At 40.9% G+C, this 23,261-nt stretch overlaps 1 protein-coding gene across 2 annotated transcripts in view; it reads left to right on the forward strand.

The window, feature by feature from the left end:
- PHEX (phosphate regulating endopeptidase X-linked) overlaps positions 1-23,261 on the forward strand; it is a 223,280-nt gene that overhangs the window by 134,907 nt on the left and 65,112 nt on the right. For both annotated transcript variants that reach the window (XM_027054518.2, XM_053202160.1), the window contains one exon: positions 18,826-18,903. In XM_027054518.2, coding sequence (XP_026910319.1) covers positions 18,826-18,903 — 78 coding nt within the window. The remainder of the gene's footprint in view (positions 1-18,825; positions 18,904-23,261) is intronic.

The following is a 23,261-nucleotide window of genomic DNA, read 5'->3' on the forward strand; positions in this document are numbered from 1 at the left end:
GTGTCCTTGGTGACCTAAGGTAAAGGGGGCAGATCTTCTGCCTTTGGTCCATTCTGGTGTTTCCAGCACTCACAGTCACCATGCAGGAGGATAATGAGAGTTTCCTCCCAGGAGTTTGTAAGGTTTAAACTCAGGAGCCAAATGGACCTGTCCCAGAGCAGAGTTGAGTTGAGGATGATGCTGGAGTTACGTCCTTTAGGGCCACAGAAAAGAGCCTTTGCTTAATTGTGATGTTTAGTTATAAAAATGAATTTACAAGTTTATAGAAAAATTTGTCTAGATCTTCTGGGCTTTTGAAAATGCAAGCTACAGTTTGGCAAAGCAATTTTTATAGATCTGTAGTAAGTCACGTTCTAATGAGGTCCTATAATTGGTTCTAAGCAATTTCTGATTTCCATTAAAAAAAATTCAAAATTGTGCAGCAGAGAGAGTATTTTTGAAAGGGGAAATATGACAGGGTAGAAGAGGAGAAAGTCTCTTCCTCTCCTCCTCCTCCTCTCTACCTCCTCCCTTGCTTATTTGAGCATATCCCTTCGGGATCTAATGGCAGTGAGAGCTGTGTGGAGTGACCTTGTGAGGAGTTGGAAATTCCTGCAAACTTTCCAGCCTGGAGTTGCCTCAGACCCAGGCCATCAGTAGTGCGAAAGCAACTCCCCAGGTGAATGCAACAAGCAGCCATCAAGGTTTTTTTCCACAGTTTTATTAGCTATAATTAACATACATCACTGTATATATTGAAGGTGTATAGCATCATGGTTTGACTTACACATACTAGGAAGTGATTACCACAATAAGTTTAGTTAGCATCAATGATCTCACATAGGTAAAAGTAAAAACAAAGAAACAAAAGAAACAAATTTTTGCTTGCCATGAGGGCTGTTAGGATTTATTCCGTTAACAGTTTTCTTGTAAATCATATAATAGTGTTAGCTACAGTCATCATGTTTTACATGACATATCTAGTACTCATTTATCTTCTAACTGGAAGTTTGTACCTCTACTTCCTCATCTCCCACCCCCTGTTTCTGGTAACTATAAATCTGATCTCTTTTTCTATGGGTTTGGGTGGGGTTTTTTTTTTGGTTGTTGTTTTAGTTTTTTCAATCCCACATATATAAGTGAGATGATACAATACTTGTCTTTCCCTGTCTGACTTAACATCACTTAGCATAATGCCCTCAAGGTCCATCCATGCTGTTGAAAATGACAGGATTTATTCCTTTTTATGGCTGAATAATATTCTCATGTATATATGTATACCACAACTTCTTTTTTTTTTTTTCTTAAGCACGAAGTATTTATTGACATCAGTATTTATTGGCAGGTACTGTGTTAAGATATTAATACAGTTTTAAAAATAAACTTTTATCTGAAACCACTTTGTGTACATTACATTGAGTATTACTTTTTAAAAAAGGCATTTAATATAATTAAATTTTCTTCCTTTCAAAATAACCATTATCTGGAAATATGTTATAAACATAATGTATCTAGCTAGAAAAAAAGAAAAGCAAGCATGAAAATAAATCAGTAGAATCTAGTATAATTTAGCTCTTCTGAAGTATTCTATCATCATTATTTTTTTGCCAAAGCCTCCTGTTCCAGGGAGACAACGGTAGACTATTATGACAGGGTATACTCCATCATGCACCCCACCACAATGTGAATAGAAGTTTTTTTTTTGTAATTTTAAAATTCAAACATTTAATACATTGTGTTAAAATGCCCTGTGACATTGCATTACTACTAAGTGTAGAGAAGACATCTAAAATAATTCTATATGCAAACTCACTTTCAATTTTGTAGTTTGGCAATGGATTTGGAGAAGCATGAAAATGAAGTTTTTAAAAAATTACTTGAAAAATATTTACAAATTTCAATAGTCTTTTTTTATTGTTTTATCCCATTGTTAAGTATTTTAATTTTTTATGATAATGGCAAAGCATGGTTAAGTATAAGGAATAACATAATAAACATACACGTACCTACCAATTAGTTTTGATACTTGTTATCTATGTATCAAATTTATTTCACCTATTTTAATTTTTTTTCAATATATGAAATTTATTGTCAAATTAGTTTCTATACAACACCCAGTGCTCATCCCAACAGGTGCCCTCCTCAATACCCATCACCCACCCTCCCCTCCCTCCCACCCCCCATCAACCCTCAGTTTGTTCTCAGTTTTTAAGAGTCTCTTATGCTTTGGCTCTCTCCCACTCTAACCTCTTTTTTTTCTTTTTTTTTCCTTCCCCTCCCCCATGGGTTTCTGTTAAGTTTCTCAGGATCCACATAAGAGTGAAAACATATGGTATCTGTCTTTCTCTGTATGGCTTATTTCACTTAGCATCACACTCTCCAGTTCCATCCACGTTGCTACAAAGGGCCATATTTCGTTCTTTCTCATTGCCCTGTAGTACTCCATTGTGTATATAAACCACAATTTCTTCATTCATTCATCAGTTGATGGACATTTAGGCTCTTTTTCCACAATTTGGCTATTGTTGAGAGTGCTGCTATAAACATTGGGGTACAAGTGCCCCTATGCATCAGTACTCCTGTATCCCTTGGGTAAATTCCTAGCAGTGCTACTGCTGGGTCATAGGGTAGGTCTATTTTTAATTTTCTGAGGAACCTCCACACTGTTTTCCAGAGTGGCTGCACCAGTTTGCATTCCCACCAACAGTGCAAGAGGGTTCCCGTTTCTCCACATCCTCTCCAGCAACTATAGTCTCCTGATGTGTTCATTTTGGCCACTCTGACTGGCGTGAGGTGATATCTGAGTGTGGTTTTGATTTGTATTTCCCTGATGAGGAGCGACGTTGAGCATCTTTTCATGTGCCTGTTGGCCATCTGGATGTCTTCTTTAGAGAAGTGTCTATTCATGTTTTCTGCCCATTTCTTCACGGGTTATTTGTTTTTTGGGTGTGGAGTTTGGTGAGCTCTTCATAGATTTTGGATACTAGTCCTTTGTCTGACATGTCATTTGCAAATATCTTTTCCCATTCCGTAGGTTGCCTTTTAGTTTTGTTGATTGTTTCCTTTGCTGTGCAGAAGCTTTTTATCTTCATGAGGTCCCAGTAGTTCATTTTTGCTTTTAATTCCCTTGCCTTTGGGGATGTGTCAAGTAAGAAATTGCTACGGCTGAGGTCAGAGAGGTCTTTTCCTGCTTTCTCCTCTAAGGTTTTGATGGTTTCCTGTCTCACATTCAAGTCCTTTATCCATTTTGAGTTAATTTTTGTGAATGGTGTAAGAAGGTGGTCTAGTTTCATTCTTCTGCATGTTGCTGTCCAGTTCTCCCAGCACCATTTGTTAAAGAGACTGTCTTTTTTCCATTGGATATTCTTTCCTGCTTTGTCAAAGATTAGTTGGCCATACGTTTGTGGGTCTAGTTCTGGGGTTTCTATTCTATTCCATTGGTCTATGTGTCTGTTTTTGTGCCATACCGCAACTTCTTTATCCATTCATTCATTGTTGGACACTTAGGTTGTTCCCACATCTTGGCTATTATAATAATGAGGCAGTCAAGTTTGAGAAGCAGAGCCCTATTAGAGTAGTACTGCTCAGACTAGAATGTTGACAACAGTCTCCTAGGGACCTTGTTACAATGCAGATTTTTAGTAAGTTTGGAGTGGAGCCTGAGATTCTGCATTTCTAATAAACTCCCAGGTGAGGCCGATGTGCTCGGATCATGGACCACACTTTGAGTACTGAAAGTATAGAGTTGGAGTTGGAAAACTTTTCATGTAGAAGAACAGATAGTAAATATTTTGGGCTTTGCAGGCCATGTCAAGTCTACTCTTGTAGCATGAATGCAGCCACAGACAATATGTGAACAAATGCATATGGCTGTGTGTATGTATCTTTATTTATAAAAACATGCAGCAGCTGGAATTTGGCCTGCAGGCCATGGCTTGCCGACCTGATCTAGAGCTTTCATAGTCTCAAGTTTTTGACCAACACCTTGCTGCTTTTCTCTCTTGTTGGGCCAAATCTTGAGTAAGAATTAAGTGGTTTTATAAGAGATTACTCATTTGCTTTGTTGAATGATGAATAATTGATGATGACATTTAGGCTGCTGTTTACAAGCAATGCACATTGTCCCTTGGCTGTGGCTCATTGCTTTTCCTTGAGTATAAGTGGCCTTTCTGATTTCCTTCCCTAGACTGCCTTTTCAGAGGTAGATCAAAACAGAGCTAAGACTTGTTCCAAAATGTGACCCATGGGCATCTTAGAATAAATAACCAGGGCTGAACTGTGGTGGCAAAGCAACTGTGGTGGATTTGGGTCGCATTTCCTTTTTCTTTCTTCCACCACTTACCTCTGGAGCTTTTAGTTTGAGGGGATGGCCACTGGTACTCTGGAGAGCAACAGGGGACCTGGGCCCAAGCAGTTCACATTGACATATGTCACCCTCATAGGTCTGGCTATTCTGGCAGCAGAAAGTTACATGTTGCTGATGATATATCCTCAAGAACAGATGATACAGGACCAAATTGTGAGTTTTGGGGGACCCAAATTTGGAACCAAGGACTCTTTGCTCAGAAGGCCTGTGTTCCTTCTCAAGGTCTTCTGGGGTAGGATTCAAATGTTCTTGATCTGTGGCTTGTGCATTTTTGTATTTCTAATCCCAAAGCTAGTTAGGGTTGAGCTTTAGGAAAGTTTTAAGTTTAATTGGTTCAAAATTGAAACTGGTTCTCATTTGTCATTATGACCGTACTTAAATCCTTAAGGGAGAGATATTATTTGTCTTTTGAAATGGGAGGACAAGGGCCAGAAATCTTGGGCCAGGGATGCTCATGCTAGACTCTTTTTCTCAGGGTGGTTTTTGCCAGTGGATCTCCTTGAGATTGATAATCTCTCCCTGGGGACCCACTCCCTACAACTTTCATTCTATTGGTGGAGTCTTATTTACCTCATTACCTTGGTTGGTCTGAAAAATAGATGCCCTGATATTTCTAGACTGGAAATACTTTCTTGCCTTTCTTTTTATGTTTTGACCTCCCTCCTTGGCAAACTCTTGGTCTGCCAGTGAAAATTTAGTTACATTGGTGTCCAGAACCAAAAGCTCAATGCTATGATTTTTAGGGAGGGAAGGTAATTTCTTTCTTTCTTTCTTTCTTTCTTTCTTTCTTTCTTTCTTTCTTTCTTTCTTTCTTTCTTTCTTTCTTTCTCTCTTTCTTTCTCTCTTTCTTTCTCTCTTTCTTTCTCTCTTTATTTCTCTCTCTCTCTCTCTCTCTTTCTCTCTCTCTTTTCTTTTCATTCATTCATTCATTCCAGTTTTTGAGAGAGAAAGAGAGCACATGTGCACACATACACAAGCCGGGGGTGGGGAGGAACAGAAAATTCCAAGCAGGCTCCATGCTCAGCATGGATCCCGATGCTGGGCTCAATCTCATGATGGTGAGATCATGATCTGAGCTGAAATCAAGAGTTGGACACTTAACCGACTGGGCCACCCACGTGTCCAGGGATGGAAATGACTTCTTTTCTTTTAATATTTATTTATTTATTTACTTACTTATTGAGAGAGGGGGGGAGAGAGAGACACACAGAGAGAGAGAGAGTCCCAAGCAGGATCCATGCTGTCAGCGCAGAGCCTAACACAGGGCTCGATCTCAGGAACTGTGAGATTATGACCTGAGCCAAAACCAAGAGTTGTGTGCTTAACCTACTGAGCCATCCAGGTGCCCCAGAAGCTTCTCAAAGGTATACTTAAAACTCTGTCTACATGCATCTTGTCGTTCTTACAGCTGAAAAAGTTATTTGTCTGGGCATATTGAATACGGTTACTGGTGCAGAGGTGGTCCGTACATTACACATTATTTAGTTCATTTGGATTCATAAAAATGAATAATATTTACATAATAGAATATTATTTTTCATCCTCAAAAGATGGTGAAAATATGGGCTTTTGAAGTCAGGTTAAGGCTAAATGAATCTGGGCTAAGAGGCTACTTTTGGCCCTTAAATGTCTTCAGGACATGGGGAGAGTTATATACCCTTTCTGAGTCTCAGCTCCCTGAGCTGTGACATGGGAAGGCTCTGTACCTACCTGTTGAGGTAGAATTTATATCTGATGAAGAAATGAAGCATTTAGCCTAGTACCTGGTTCATAGTTGGGATTCAACAAAGAGCATTGCATTTGTTATTATTTAAAATGTTATTTCTATTGTTACTAATTCATTTTGGCTCTGGGATCTCCTCTTTGAAGACGACCTTTTCGCAAGGTGCTTCTCTTCCCATCTGTTCCCATCCCATCTTCTATATTCTTGTAGTATTTTCCCTTCCCTCTCCCCTTTCCCTTTCCCTTCCCTTTCCTTTCCCTTATCCCCTCCCACTCTTTCTCCCTCTCTCCCTCCTTTCCTTCCTTCCTTTTGCATTTTGTTCTCCATATATGATCAACTGTGAGCTCCTTGAGGACAGGAATGCAATTTATTAAACTCTGTATCTCAGCTCCTGCCATACACGACAACATGGATGAATTTCACAGATGTACTGTTGAGTGAAAGAAGCCAGACACCAAGAATACACACTTTTTTTTTTTTGAAGTTTAAGAACAGGCAAAACCAGGGGCATCTGGCTGGCTCAGTCAGTAGAGGATGTGATTCTTGATCTCGGGTTTGTGAGTTCAGTCCCCACGTTGGGCATGGAGCCTACTTAAAATAAATTAATTTAAAAAAACAAGCAAAACTAATTTGTGGAGATAGAGGTGAGAATGATGGTTATCTTGGGTGTATAGGGATTATTGATTGGCAGGGCACAAAAGGAGACTTCTGGATACTTACAATTGTTTTAAATCTTGTCTTGGATCTACTAAGGGGCCTGCATGTGCATTTAAAATGTTTTTGATTTGTACACTTAATGTATGTGTACTTTGTGTATGTTATAGCTTAATAAAAATTTATAAAGACGTTTTCCAATATGCAGCACTTGTTTGGCGATTATTAGTCTTTCAAAAAAAGGCTGAATATTGAATGGATGTTATGAAGAAAGTGGTCAGTCTTAATCACCATATGACTTTGGCCAAATTTTAAGGAAATTGTAGCATACATTTTGAAAAACACAGAGGATGTCATAGTTTGATTTGGTACTGTTATTTGCAACACTGATTGCATCTTCGCCTGGCTGTTGCAGAAAATAAAATAGGGATAGCAGGACTTGTGATTTGGGACCATTTGTGCAGGTGGCATGGCACGGGACAACGGAGACTTAGGGCTATAGTCCCATCAGGTCGATGGAACACCTCATTTTTAATTGAGTCTCTTGCTTCCACCTCTGTGTTTTCTTTCCTTCCCCTTGTCCTTTTATCATTCGTACTTTGAAGTGAAATCTGCAACTCTAATAGATGCTACTGACGCTCATGTGGCAGCTCTACCAGATGGTATTTGAATCTCGGGTGTTACTTGAAAAATGAAAAGACCAAACACATGCACAAATGAATGAAGGTTGAATTAATCTTTATAATTAAATGGAATATTACCCTGTTATGACTGATTTTAGCTTTCAAACTGGATTGCATGCTAATTTTTCAGTGAACTGTAATTGTATTAACATGGCTTTTTAGATGCTTCAAAGTACTTAAAATAGATTTGCCAAGTTACTGAGAGAAAAGTTACTAGAACTTTTAATCTAAACATCTCTGAGATCTTGGGGTACATTTGTATTATGACTTGTCATTGTAAAGTATTTTCCAATGGTTGATCAATTCTTTGCCCTTGTCATCCTGGGATTTAGGTGGCACTGGCCACTGGATTGAACTGCAGATGCCCAGTGAACAGTCAGAAATTGTTGGAAGAGAGCCTGGTGCTTTCTTCATAAAGTACTCCTGTTGCTGTAAGAGTGGTGGTGACCAGTGGGATGCCTAAGCAATAATGAAGGGGGGATGAACCCTTGTCTTATGGATGGACACCACCATGGCAGGCTTTTCAGAAGTGATTCTAGAAGCCTTGGCAAGTATCACAACATAGAGCATCTAGCAATCTAGCCCAAAGTTGAGCATGCAGGAGAATCCCTTACCATACTGCTTCTTAACGCTGAGTGACATTGTACCCCTGGGGAACATTTGGCAAGGTCTGGAGACAGTTTTGGTCACAACTGTGACGTGGGGAAGGGGAGAGTTACTGGCATCTAGTAGCTTGAGACCAGGGATTCTGCTAAACATCCCACAGTGTGCAGGACAGACCCCCACAGATGAGAATCATTTGGCCCAAATGTCATTAGTGCCAAGGTTGAGAAACCCTGCCTCACAGTAAGGTTTGTTATAATGCAGGTTACTGGAGTGGAGTCCTGAGACGTTCTGCCTTAGTAGGTCTGAGGTGGGTCTGTGAATTTTTGCATTCTTAACAAGCTCTCAAGTGCTGCTGCCACTGCCAGTCTAAAAGTAAAGCTTTGAGAAGCCCTGAACTAGAGGGCTATGGTGTCAAAGTTGCGAGCTGTAGGTATGGGCGTTGGTTGTGTGGCATCCCTCTCTTGTAGAAAAACTATGTGACAATTCACATTGGCCTCGTTTAATCATTCAGCAAGGTAATCTCATATGCTCTTTGCCCCCACATTATGAGGGAGGGAGGTGAAGTTTTTTAGGCTAGTAAAGAATTGTTTATGTCACAGGTAAACCCTAATGGAAAGAATGACCACAGGGGCACCTGGGTGGCTCAGTCGGTTAAGCATCGACTTTGGCTCAGGGCATCACTTCACAGTTCGGGGATTCAAGCCCCGCATCGGGCTCTCTGCTGTCAGCACAGAGCCTGCTTCATATCCTCTGTCCCTGCCTCTCTCTGCACCTCCCCCTTCATTCTCTCTCTCAAAAATAAACAAACATTAAAAAAAAAAAAGAATGACCACAAGACCCACTCATTTGCAGTGTTGATGAGAGAGTAGGATATGTTTCTTTAAGTTAATCTCTAACTTGGTTTCCATTTAAATAAGTAACTTAATAATTGAAGGAGGATTAAATAGCTGACTAAATTTACCTGAGAAATATTACATGTTAGGGACTGGATGTTGCTTGTGTGTTTCTAAGCCCTTTGAATTTTGACATTTGAAAGTGATTTTTAATAATTTCCATGCAGTTTTTCTTCCCCCCCAGAAGCACATTGATTTTTCCATGGTATTAATTCCTGCTTCTGGTTAATATTTTTATGCTGTCCCTGTTTTAAAATTCAGGTGGTTACCTCAACAAAACATGAAACCTTATGTTGAGTCACGTGTTTATATCTTGATGAAACTGTTCAAAAACTTAACCTTTGACCCTTATCTTCCCCTTGCTATCTTTACTATTAGTTTTGAAAAATCTGTGAAGCTTTTATTGTGAAGAGGTGTTGGCAAACTACTTCTACGAGGACCCAAGTAGTAAATATTTTATAGGCCCTGTGGTCTCTTTTGTGGTTACTCATCTTGGCAGCTGGAGCTTGAGAATGGACATAGGCCACTAGACAAATAAGCTTGGCTATTGTTGGAGAGGAAAAAGTTTTCCTCTACCCTTTGAGGTCCAGTGTTTGGGGCCTGCGAATTAAACTGCCAAAGACAGATTAGCAAGAAAAAGGACAAAGTTTATTCCCTTAAGTAGGTGGGAGCCCACAGCAAATGTAGCTCAGAGGACCCCATTGAAAATTTGCGGCTTAAATACCATCTTAATGGGAATGCGTTAGGATTTCAAGTGGCAGTAAATGGTGGGAAATGATTGAGCAATATATGGGGGAAACTAATAGAAAGTACAGTTTGTTTTAGTGAGGTCTGTTTATGCAATCTCATCTCTGGTTATAGGAGTCATTTCCTCTGGCATAGAAAGCCTCCCTTGAAGCTTCCATGACAGTGGAATTCTTCTGGAAGGCTCTGCTTTTAAGCAAATAAGGGGAGTGTAGGGAAAGCCTCTTCCTGCATCTATTGATTCTCAAATACCTCCAGTTCAAAAGAATTCTTAGGCCATGGTGGCATATTGTGCACCCCTTCAGCAGATTCCTGTAAAACCATTTACAAAAACAGGTGGTGGACTGGTTTTGGCCTGTGGGCTGTAGTCGCTGACCTGATGTAGAGCCCTGTGTGGGTGACAGAAAAAATTTTCGTGACTTTGGCCCATATAAAAGCCTGAATACAATATAGGACTGTTCCAGCTCTTGGGCTTTTCTCATCTTGGCTATGTCTGGACAAATGGATTTAGCTAATTGAAGCTTAGGATATTCATTTGAGAAGGTTTAGCAGCTGTTGTGTGTTTGCAAAAAGTTTGTTAGCAATTGACTATATGTGATTGAAAGTAATAAAAAGACACTGATTTTTTAAAAAATTGTATGATCTTGTCACTCTTCCTGTTCAGTTTTAAAGGGAGTGTATGAGACTTCCCTCTGTTTTTAAGGTAATATTGCCCCTATCTACTCTCAGGGGGATATGTTGTTTTATGGATTAATCCTTGGATAGTTTTGGGTTCTTAACTCCATCACTGTTACCTGCTCCATTTATTTACTAAGAACATCCAAATTTTTGTTTCTTTAACTCTGTTGGGTGCAGTACTCATCCAAGTGAGGGGACCATCACAAAGACATCCGGGAAATGTTCAGCACCAGTTTGGCTACACTATAGCTTACCCGTGCGTGTGTAGTTTTCCATTTTCAGACTGGAAAAACTGCCCACCTCCAAGACACATGGAGTTGGAGTTTTCAAAACAAGAGGAGGGATGGATGGAGCTGGTTTGCAATGTGGAATACTTCCTAGAATGTTGTCTGTGTTTCACGAGAAATGGGTATTGTCTGCTCCACTGGGACATGACTCAGGCAGGGTTTAGGATGGAAGAGCCGAAATCTGAGCCTTCCTGGCTTCCAGCTCTTGTAAAATCACAACTGTGACTTGCGCCTATAAAGCCCTCTGATTTAGGGGGGCGCTGAACTTAACTTCCACCCCAGCATGATGCTTGAGCCTGTGAACCACACCCAAAAGCAATTTGCAGAATTAAAGTTTTCGAAGACTCCTAATAAATCAGTGCCATTCTTACTGAGAAGATAAAATTTGATTTTTCAGATAAATGCATTGTTATTATTTGTGGGATCCAGATAGCCCCAGAGGATATTAAAGCCTGTTCCCCAGGCTAATTTTCATCAATACCGTCAGCTCTGTTTAGGATAATATCTTCCGCCAAGGCATCTACACTAGTCCATCATTTGTTTGGTATTATGAAAACTGCCATTGTTTTGAAGGATAGTGTAATTCATGTATGGTCTCCTGAACTTTTGGATGCTTAAAGCTCAGAATTTTGATTGATGTTTAATCGTTATTACAGAACTCATCAGAGAGAATGAGGCCTCAGTGTGGTTAAGCCTGACTGAAGCTTTCTTTTTTTTTTTTTTGAATGTTTATTTATTTTTGAGAGATACAGAGACAGAATGCAAGTGCGTTAGGGGCAGAGAGAGAGGGAGACACAGAATCCAAAGCAGGATCCAGGCTCCAAGGTGTCAGCACAGAGCCCGACGCGGGGCTCGAACCACGAACCGTGAGATCATGACCTGGGCCGAAGTCAGACACTCAGCCGACTGAGCCACCCAGGTGCCCCCTGACTGAAGCTTTCAAAGCCATTGCAAGCTTAAAAAAATCGTGCTATAAATTGTTTGTAAAAGGGCAATTGATCATCGCGTTCCTTTTTTTTTTAAGTTGGTTAAATTTATAAAAAAGAAAAAAAATGTGCTAAGAGACTTAACTAGGAAGCAGAAACACAAAGCTGTTTAATTAAGTGATTAAAGCGATCCCTTTGATGTAATACATGCAAGATGTTTGAGAATTTACCTGACTCTCCAAAACAGCCAAGTCGGTGGGGATTAAAACAAATGAGCTTTCCATCTTGCTTTCTGCCAATCAGCTTAATACTAAGTGGCTTTGAAAATTCAGGAGTAAAGCACCCCTCCTGACCAGTTTTAAATCAGTTTGGTCATCTGTGTCAAAATTAGACAGTGTTTCATTGTCACAGCCAAGTAAAGCAGAATTACGTTTGTTTCTGTTTTTCCCACCAGCACTGTCACGTTGTAGTGTACCTTGTGGAAAATGCTGGGAAGGAGGGGTGACTTACGTGTTTAAATCACATTGTGTTTTAAATTTCTGATGTTTATTGTTTTTCTGAGTTCATCTGAGATAGTTATTCTCTCTCTCTCAATGGAATAATCCTCACTTTATGAACTCTCTGTTGTCTCCACAGGATTAATTGTAATTTTTTAGAGCTCTAGCCCTAAGACTTTAGGGCAAGGAATAAACTCCTAAGCAATTAAGATTTGTCGTATGTGCATGTTAGTAATAGCAAAGAGCAAAACAAAATAAAAAGTAGCTAAAAATGCATGCAGATGCACATACCCCCCCCCCCCCCCGCCCGCAACACTGTTCAGTGTGAATCACTTGGGCGGGCATTGTTGAGCACTTACTGTGTACTAGGCCCCGTGCCACCAATTGAGGTGACTCGATGAACATTCCACTCTTATTGAATTGTCTATGTCAGCCCAGCAAACTACGGCTCTTGAGCTGTGCTTGGCATGCTGCTTATTTCTGTATGGTCTACAAGTTAAGAATGGATTTAACATTTTCAAATGGTTTAAAGAAATCAAAATAAGAATATATCATGATACATAAAAGTTATATGAGATTCAAATTTTAGTGGAACACAGACACAGCCGTTCATCTGTGTGTCATCTACAGCTGCTTTCCTAGGTACAATAGCAGAGTGGAGTAGTTGCAATAAAGACCATATGGCTGGCAAAACTGAGAATATTTACTATCTGATCATTTACGGAAAAAGTTTGCTCGCCCTTGATCTAGGTGATTCAACTTTTCTTTTCCCAACTCCTTTATTATTCAAATACTTCTTTTCAACTCTCTGTTTTACTGTATTTGTATTAGAAGTAAAATTACCCACATTTTACACATGAGAAACTGAGAGGTTCAGAAAATTAAGTCAGTGCTGTTACTTTGTAGTAGCAGTAATGGCAAGTTGTCATAGAATATTTTTCCTCAGTTCCATTATACAAATACAGTGAGACCATGGATCATTTATATATTTTTATGTTTCGTTAGCCAAGGAAAATCCTGGCCTTGGAGTACTTTATCAATAAGTTATTTGTTGATTGATTGGAATAGCTTATATTAAGACAGTTTTGGTTGTCCTCAGGAATCAATTCCAATGGATTTTAAACATTGCTCCATTTTCCAGAAAGTTCCCTTGGTTCTGACAAAGTCTCTTTTTCCCCTACTTTTTTCCTCCTATGGTAAGATCAGTTAATATGGAAATGTGCCTTGATATTAGCAGCCTTAAATGTCATGTGGCAGACTGTAACCTTTCATATTTTCTGATACTGTTGTTGACATTGGTCAGAGTGGTTTATCAACCAAATTACTCATTATATGAATCAACATTTATTGTGTGTGCGTCTATCACTTGTTGTGTGCCTGCCATTGTGTTGCATGTGGGGAACACAATGGTGATTACATGGAATAGGCCATTGGTTTAATTTGAGTAGTAGCAGAAAGAAGGTTCTCTTAGCTATAAAAGCCTCCTTTATAATTGGATTTATCCCTTTGGTTAATGAAGTACTATTTTAAATACAGATCTTTCTTCAGGGTTAATACATTAGATTGCTATTAGTCACTCACATTTTATTAAACATTAGTTTGAGGCCTCAGTGACAGCTAATGGATTAGCTGCCTTGAGGGAATAACAGTTTTGATGGATGGTGAGGGAAGGGGAGATGACTTTGGAGCCAGTGCATTGCCAAGGAGAGGCCAGTTTGGGTATGGTCAGGGAGCAAGTGGTATGAACACCCCCAGGACCTGCTAGATGTTGGGAGGAATGGATACAGGAGACAGAAAGGAGAGGGAGGCAGAAACCAGTATGGCAAATACGAAAGGCAACCTTTTTCTTTGATCTTTTCTAGAATTAGCTTTCATAGTGTTGCTTGTGTCCATTTTCTAAGGTGTGTGAACAGTGGCCCTCAAAGGAGTCCCCAGACTTTTTTGGAAGTGTGAATAGTCTGGGTTCTCCTGGCTCATGCATAGAGTTTGGCTTTGCTTGGAAAATCTTCCACCATGCTCCAAGAATCTCACGGGCACATCTGTCTCCGCGTTGACTACCGGCTTGCTTCACCAGCCTTTCTCTCTCCCCACTTTGCATGGCCCTCTGAAACTGGACCTCTGATTAAAGAGAGTGACAGTCTTCCTCAGGGGAGTTCAGGCATTTGGTTAAGAGTGTGATCTGGTCTGGCCTTACCTGAAGGACCCTCTAAATAAGCACACAACAATTACTCTAAATCCCTGGAAGAAGTCACGTTTCTACTTTCCGTGTGTAACCTGCAGTTAGCATTTATTCATCGTCTACTCAGGACCAAGGCATAAAAAAGTGCTTTACAGGATGTGTCATTCTGAATCCTTGCAGACAACCCTCTGAAGTAGGCCCTATATTTTTCTCAGACTGCATCTGAGGAAAAGGAGAGCATATTAGGGTTACATTCAGCTGCAGCTAATGGAAAACATGGTATACCATGCCTTAAACAAATAAGGGGTTTACTTTCCTTATGTCATGGAGGAGAAAGGTAGGAAGTTCAGGGCTGATATGCTGGGCTCCAGATGCCATCAACCTATCATTCCAGCATCTTTAGCATGTAGATCTTCTTCACGTTTCATGCCTTGTGATTACAAGATGGCTACTCTACTTCTGGCATTGAATTGGCATTATAGGAAAGAAGAGGAAAAGCTAAAGCAGTGGTTCTCACTTCAGGGCAGTTTTTCCCCTAGGGAATTTTTGGAAATAACTGGAGACAATTTCGGTTGTCCAGACTTGGGGTTGGGTGTTTATACTGGCATCTAGTGCATAGAAGAAGCTGACAACACTGCTAAACATCCTACAGTCTACTGGACACCTTCCACAACAATTATCTGGCTCAAAAATGTCAATAGAGCTGAGATCTAGAAACCCTGGACCAAAGGAAGAAAACACAAACCAGCCAAATCTGTCCTTTTTAAAAATGGACTCCTGGAAGTGGAACACAGCCATTAGCCAGAATCTCTTTCTATAGCCAATTCTAGCTGCAAAGGAAACTAGGTGATACAGCTATTTTTTTGTTTGTTCTTTTGTCATCCTGAACAGAATTGGAGTCTGATACTAAGAGAAGGAAAGTAGAATGGATATTCAGTAGACAACAGGAAGTACTTGCTTCTGAAAAGTAAGAACTTTGCACAAGGTCACAGAGGTGGTGAAGATCAGCAGTGGCTTGAGCCTACTCCATTGAGGAAGGACGTTTGGTTGTCACATGCAGCAGTCCCTTTCCAGAACTTTGTCTGAATAAGGAATGCAAATGCATGCAGTGGTTACAGAAAACTCTGGAGTTTTTGATCAGTCACAATCAGCCTAGGAAATATTCCTTGTGGAACATAATATGCAGTCTGTTACCTATTTATACCACCATTCTCTCAGTATTTGCATTGGGACTTGCCTTTCCTTCTTGTCTGTGTCACCAACCCATGGGGTAACTAATTTCAAGCCTGTCTCACCATACTTTGCCCTTGAGCAAGTCATCAAGCTGTTGGTATTCATTTATCTCATTCATGAAAAGTAAAAAGGTGATGTAATCACTATTTGCCTTAAAGTGTGTATCAGAGTTCATGCGGGAACATGAATGCCCTTCAAAGTGTATCAAGAAAGAAGATGTATAATACAGGGAATTGGAGGCTTCTGCAACTGTTGGGAAGGCTGGAGAGCAAAGGCCACAATCTCTCAGTGAACTGCTGCCCTCACACAGAAGGGGTCTTCTCAGGAGACTGCCTGGAAGCTGCTGGCACAGCGCTCCCTCTGCCATCTGCAGATGGCTCTGTGTCTGCCCATAGCTCCCAATGAAGTGAATAGTGTCTCCTTCTACCTTTGCAATGTCCTATAAGTTGTTCTCATTGACAGATTCTAACGTGGAGCCATGCCCCATGGGATTTCTGGAGATGGACTTCTGAAGCTTCTCGGAGAAGAATGTAGAATGGGGCAGGGTGGGATGATGTGGAACTAACAACAGACTGTCTGACAGAGGGACCATTGGAGTTTGAATGGAGGCATACATAAAGGGCACATTTTGGAAAGAAGAGCACTCTGTTCAGCTGTTGGCAATGTTGCTACTAGTCTTATTATCTTATTCTATCTATATGTCCTTGGGAGATGAATTACAGATTCTTTGTAGCTCTCTTCTGGCTCTCTTCAAGTCTTGGTATTGCTAAATAAATAATAAAAAAGGATTCAATGACCTGCATGTACAGTGTAGAAGGTAATATATTCTGTGAAGCTCCATAGTGCAGTGGGGGTCCCAGAACGCGAGGTTTGAAAAACAATGCATAATTCATCAGCATGCTCCAGGAAGACCAGTGTTCAGAAAACGATTGTGGATGACCCAGCTTATATATCACTTCACTTTTGGGGAAACTATCTGGAGCTCTTTATTTGCTCTATGCTACACAAGTGACTAGTGGCGAGCTCATAAAATGCAACGAGGACTTAAATGCAATCAGGGAAACACTACTACAACAGTCTTGAAACAAGGGAATTTATAGGCATAGGAGGCATTGTGTGGCGTTGGGGGAGAGTTGTAACCTCTAGTTATCTGTTCTCTAGATTACATCAGGCTTTCAGTGTAACTCACAGGTTTTTGAAGGTGGAATTTGGTCTGTGCTATATTTGAGGCTGGAACGACAAAATCCATTATGACTGTGTCCTATGGCACTTGTAAAATCCTTTCTGAGTCTTTGAGTTTCAAGTTTCTACTGATATTTAATATTTGAATTATCTCAAGGAAGATAAGGAAAATGTATTATGTTATTCTGTTTATTTCTTGGGTGAGGAAAATTGAAAGGGACTAAAGGTAAAAAACTCATTAGCAAGAGCAATATGCAAAGGTCACTGGTTTTGCTGTGCTCAAATAAAACCAGTGTGTTTGGGGTTGCCTGGTGTCTAGTGTTGGGTCTTCTGGAGACAAAGCTGGAGATGAGGATTTGGGTGCAAGTGATTTAGGATTTATTCTGCAAGTGCTCCCAAGAGAAACCAGCAAAGGAATAGGGGAAGCCAGCCAGAGAAGGGTGAGAGACAGCCAAGGGTGTGATTTTAGGGAAGTCTCAAACAGCCTGATTGTCCAGGGGAACTCTGGAGTGCAAATTAGACCTCACAGTTTATCCCAAATTGAGGCAAAATAGCGGGGCTTTCCTACTCCTGCTACAGCCAGGCATTGGCTGAAGGCTGCTGGGGTAGGTGGGGGTGGGGATGGGATCCGAAGGTAGATGAACTCCCAGGAAAGAACTGTTTGAGTACAGGCCAGGGGCTCCAGTAGCCCTAGGGCAGGCCTTCTAAGATCTGATGTGCTGGCCACGAAAAGAAAAAGAACATTAGATGCTGGGGAGGGATGTGGAGAAGCAATAAAAGGGATCCCAGGGGGATCTGGGTAAATCCCTAATTTCTCTTTGAGTAAGCCACTCTTTGGTTTTTATGAAATCTAGAATCTGGGGAGAGGAGAGAGACATATTTTCACATGGGATTGTAAAGTTTCTCTAGAGCAAGAGTTGGCAAACCTTTTCTACAAAGGGCTGGATAGTAAATGTTTGAGGTTTTGTGGGCCACAGAGTTTCTGTTCCAGCTACTCAACTCTGCCTCCATATTGCAAAAGCAGCCACAGATTATGTGTAAATGAGTGGGTGTGGTTGTGTTCCAATAAAACTTTATAAAAACAGATGGAGGTGGGGTGGGGAAGAGAGGGGACACTAGATTTGGCCCATAGTTTGCCAGTCCCTAATATGCAAGTTCCTTGTATGGGCCCAAGGTGATTTTTCCTCTATTCATTCTCTTTATGCTGCAGAACACAGGGAGTAACTAGTATGTCTATCAAAGGGATGGTTGTGACGCATCTTACGTTAGTTTGGACCCTCTACCTCCAATCTTTCTGGCATTCTGGCCAGCATCATTCTCAGTGTTGCATGGTAATCTTGCTGAAGGGTGATTCCTCTTGTTTTACTCCTGCTAAAAATATTTAGTTCTCTCCTATCTATTGACTTTTTTAAAAAAAATGTTTTATTTACTTTTGAGAGAGAAAGAGAGACAGAGCGTGAGCAGGGGAGGGGCAGAGAGAGAGAGGGAGAGAGAGAATCCCAAACAGGCTCCCTGACGTAGGGCTCGAACTCACGAACCGTGAGATTGTGAACTGAGCCAAAGTCGGACACCTCATCAACTGAGCCGCCTAGGCGCCCCTGTCCTCTCCTGTCTATAAAATAAAATACAGACTCTTCGCATGGCATTCAGGAATCCCTGTGAACTGGCCCAAACCAGTTTTCCTGCATTGGTTACTGCTCTCCCCTCCTAGTACTTTCTAGTCCAGCTACAGCAAGCTACGCCCCCCCTCTCTGTGCCATGATCTTCTTTCCTGGGCCCTGTCTTTGCCCCTTTTGTTTGCTCTCCTGGAATGTTCTTCATCTCACTTCTGCATTTTGAAGTCCCAACCATTCTCTAAGGATCAGTTCGGTCACCTACATTAAACCTTTTTCCCATGAGGAATTAGTCTCTGCTCTGGACTTTGATAACAATATTTTCTTTGTTTTAAAACCTGTATTTTATTCTTACTATATATTTGTTTGTTACATTCACTGTACTGTTAACATATTGAGGGTAGGGACTGAATTAAAAAAAAAGTAGATTTTTTTTTTCTGCATTTCACAATGGGTTGTATATAGTGTAGTAGATACTCAGTAAAGAGAGTTTTCAGATGAAAGTTGCATTCCTACGTTGTGTGATTATTAATGATTTGAGTGCTGAGACTCTGACATCATTTTTTTCTTTCATTTTTATAGGCAAGAGCTGTTTTGGCAAAAGTTGGCTATCCTGAGTTTATAATGAATGATACTTATGTTAATGAAGACCTCAAAGCAGTAAGTGCTAAATATACTGTGTTTTTGTTTTTTTGGCAAGTTTTACTGGCCTTGTGCCTTTCAACTAACCCAAGTCCCAAGCACTTAAACCAGGTAGTGCCAGAAAGCACCAACTTTTGATTCATTCCTTGGCTAGATATGAGCCTTAATATGCCAGGCGTATCACAAGATTTAGAGCAGATTCAAATTAAAGGAAGTGTCAGAAAGAATGCTTAGCTGAGTGGGTACCATAAAGCAAATGGACCTGGATTTGGTCTAATTTGATCATAAAGGAAAGAATTAAGCAAATTGAGTATTTTATAATTAGTGGGCATGTTCTAATGTAAAATGCATGATGTTTGTTGTTAAACATTCTTTATGTGCTTCACTCCTATTAAATGACGAGTAATAAATCTGCCTGCTGGGAGTTAACTTCATTAAACTTCATGAGTGTTGTGGCAGATTAAGTGCACATACATATGACTCCATAATTTATTGTGAGTTGGACTGTATATGTGCAGTAAGCTATTGATGGAGGAATAGTAATAATTCTTTTATTTTCTGATATTTTGGGACATGTATTTTCCAGTAAATATATTCACCACAGGGCTTTCTAATCACAACCAGTGTTACTTCCTTTCCTATAAATAGTTCTGATAAAGAACTTTTCTTCCTCACAAAACCCCCTATTTTTACCACTTACTAGATTTTCTTGAAAAAGTAGTTTTTTAGTTTGTTAAATAAGTAAGGTTCTGAGGTACAGGTCTTTCCTGAAATTGTAGTTTGACAAGTCACATATCTAGAAGAAGTCCTAGCTTTGTAGATGAACATCAGACTTTTATAAGCTTATTCAGAAGTGAGAGAAAGCTTTAATGATAAAGTTTCCCCATTGGGCTCCAAGATGTGGCCTTCCAAAGCATATTGATCCAGTTGCTATGCAGGAAAATACATATGCTTCAGCCTGTCTTATACATTGTTTTGATGCTGAATGGTCTCACTATTACTATGATAATTAAAAATATTGCTCCACCTGACACATTCCTGTACATTATATTTTAAACTCCACAGTGATCCTATGAAGTAGATGGTGTTTATCCCCATTTTGCAGAAAAGGACGTAGAGCCTCAAAGATGTTCAGTGATTTCCTCAGTGTTCTATGGGGAATCCGAGCCTGGACTGACATCTGGGCCCAGAAAGCTCTGCAAGGTCCTGGTCAGGCACCTGCACTGGAGGAAGAGTTGTGGGTTTGAAGAATCAATGGGAGCTCCTTCCCAGAGCTGGTTGGGAAGAGGGAAGAATATGGGGGGTGTCATATTGTCTAGGGGTTAAGAGCACAGGCCTTGGAGTGATTCTGCCTTTTCTACTTATTAGTTGTTTGATCTTGTGCAGCTTTGGTTAGCTTCCCTTTGGTTATTGGCTGTGGGTTTGCAAGCTTCTCAGAAGCTTCCTGGGGTAATCCGAAACCAGGCCCCATGCTCAGCGGGTGGGGAGTGAAGGAAGAGGCAGGCCACTCCAGGTTGGTAGGTGGTAGTTTAATAAGCCAAGGGGCTTACATACTAGGGAGGCAAGACGAGTGCATCCCTGCACCTGCTCGCCAAATCTTAAAAGTTTATATAGAGGCTATAACTAGGTTCAGTCATGTATACTGTGTAGGTGTTCTCAACACCTCATCACTATCTCAAGGCCGTGTCCTTGGAGCCGCCTCTGGGAGCGGGGGAAAGGCAAGTGGAACTCACATTCCAAGGACAAGTATACAAATGTAAAAGCACCTTGCATAATGTTCTGCTGCATAAGTAGGTTCCCTGTGAGGGGTAGCTATTACTTTGTGGGTCAGAATGATAACTGTCACTGCTGAGAAGAGCATCACCAGGGCACAAAACTCCTTAGGAAGAGAGCCTGAGTGAGACTGGCAACTATTCCAAGTCAAAGATGTAGATGAGACGGTGTGAGAGGCATTTTGGTGTAGTGGTTAGGAACACAGGCCCTGGAATCAAAGTGCCTGGAGTTAAATCCCTGGTCTGCCATTTACTAGCTGTGTGGCCTAGGGTAGCTTATATAACCTCTCTGTGCCTCAGATTGCTCATATTAAAATGGCGATGACAGTAATAATCCCTCCCTTACACGGCTGCTGTGAAGATCAGGTAAGTTAACATATTTAGAATATTTAAAACCTACCCTGGCACACAGTAAGCACAATATAAGTGTTAGTTAGGACATCTTTAATATGTAGTTATGACAGGTTATTTTGGTGTGGAAAATTCATTATGAATTGACTCGTGCGGTATCCAGGTGCCTCAAATTGATTTAAAAGGCTATACAGATGGAACAGTCTCAAGCTTTAAGCAAATAAGATAGCATCAAGGGCCCACTGTCCATATTGAGTTGATCAACTTTTGTTGGCAGTCTGCTGTTGTCTAAGGTGAGTGCCCAAAATGTAAGTACTCACCGAATGCAGTGAGTGCTTGCACTGAATCCAGACGCCAGACAGGATGCACTGTTCGGTATGTTTCCTTGTTTCTCTAGGGTCTGAACTGAAGCCATTAGACACCAAGATGTTAAGCGCTTTTGTCAAGAAATGGCTTTCGTCTGACTCATTGCCGGAGTAGACACAGTTGAACTCAAGAGATGCTAACAGTTTAAAAAATGGGCAGTGAGAAAACATCCAGATAGTGAAATAAAAATACGTCTGTGTTCAGAAATGGATAGAAGAAATGAATAACCCCCAACCTGAAACTAGGTAAAGGATGCTAGGTGTGATAGTAATAGTGTCACTGAGGTAATAGCTGGTGTACAGTGAGGCTGTGTTTTCAGATCTGGGAAACATGTAGGTAAGGGCTACTCTAGGGCCTGTGAGAAATTTTTGGTAATACAAGCTCTGAGTGTTGAGAGGCTGTTGGAAATGAAAAACAGCTTACTTCATTTGACGCAAGCAAAGATACGATTCATCAGGCAGAAAGGCAAAAGGAAAGAGCATAGAGATTAGGTAATGGATCAGATGAAAATCAAGGAGAAAGGTTGAAGTCTGAAGTTGGGCTCATGTGGAGGTAAGAGCAAATGGAAAAGAACTTAGAGGCAAATGTAAAGATTTAGAGGAAAAAAATTTTTCCCTCTGTGAGTTGACAAGGTAAACTGAGATACCCAGCAAAGTATTTCTGAACACCGCTCGTAATTTAGTCTTTGCAAAGAGCAGGAGATGCCCTTTGTGTGAATCCTGAGTAGCATGCGGGAAAACCTACTAGTTAGCTTAAACATGTAGGTGTAGGTCCATTTTCAAATTAGCCTCACAAAGTGTTCTTTCATTGATCCTTGATGAAAACAGACTCAAGAGCAAGTTGGCGTCAGTTGTGGAAGGGTTGGCGCATTAGCCTATTAGCCAGGAAAGCCACAACCACACTAGGCATTTCAGAGTGAGGGGAATTAATAGGAAGAGGGGCTGAATATTCTTCCAGCATCATCATAAGAAACAGGAGAGAGAATGAAAGAGAACAAACACAGCAGCTTTTCACCTCCTGCCACCTGCTGATTTCCCCCAGTGCCTCCTATTGGCAGGAAGCCAACTGGCACTCGGGCCTGGGAAATAGAGTTTTCAGATTCCCAGCCCCAGCATTATAGAACAGAATAAGCTGAGACACAGTAGGTAAATAGTCGGCCCCACTAGGCGTTTCACTCATTCTTGTGAAAGCCAATGGAGAATTAGAGTAAGGGCTAAAGTCAGAGTCCCAGCTGGCCTCTATTTACTTAGGAGAATTGGATCTAGGTAATTTTTTCAGAGGAGATCAGTGTTTCTGGTGAGTGATAAACACATACATGCATAAACATATAAACACACATATAGAGATATACAGATGTGTGAACCCACACAATATTCTCTGGGGGTGGGTCTTGGTCTTCTCTAGCCAGTGGAGCATGTGTGTGTGTGTGTGTGTGTGTGTGTGTGTGTGTGTGTGTTAGTGACAGAGAGTGCTACTGCTGCTATGCAAGAGTGAGGTGATATTTAGGTGACATGCTCCAGAAAAACAGGGTGTAAATAATTCTATACAGTAGGTAAAGAAACAAAACATTGTCCTGAGTTCTTGCAAGTTACCTCTGGCCACCATGGCCCTGAAGAACCAAGAATTGCCACTGGAGGGCAGTGCCCTGGTGTCTGCTAACCTTCCAGCTAGCCTTCCTTAACTCCCACACACTGGCCTCCATCTTGAGTATTCCCCTGGCAAGAGCAGGCCATGACCTCCTCTTTCCCCCAGTGGAGGCTACAGGGTATCTGGTTCCATGTGGTTCCTGGCTGATGTGCTAGCTGGCGATCCTGAGAGTCACCCATATGTGGCTGCTTTTGGGAACTCCATCATCCACAGTATACCATATATGTAAGTTCAACATTT

The sequence above is a fragment of the Acinonyx jubatus genome, chromosome X, assembly GCF_027475565.1.
Source record: "Acinonyx jubatus isolate Ajub_Pintada_27869175 chromosome X, VMU_Ajub_asm_v1.0, whole genome shotgun sequence".
Classification (NCBI taxonomy): Eukaryota; Metazoa; Chordata; class Mammalia; order Carnivora; family Felidae; genus Acinonyx; species Acinonyx jubatus.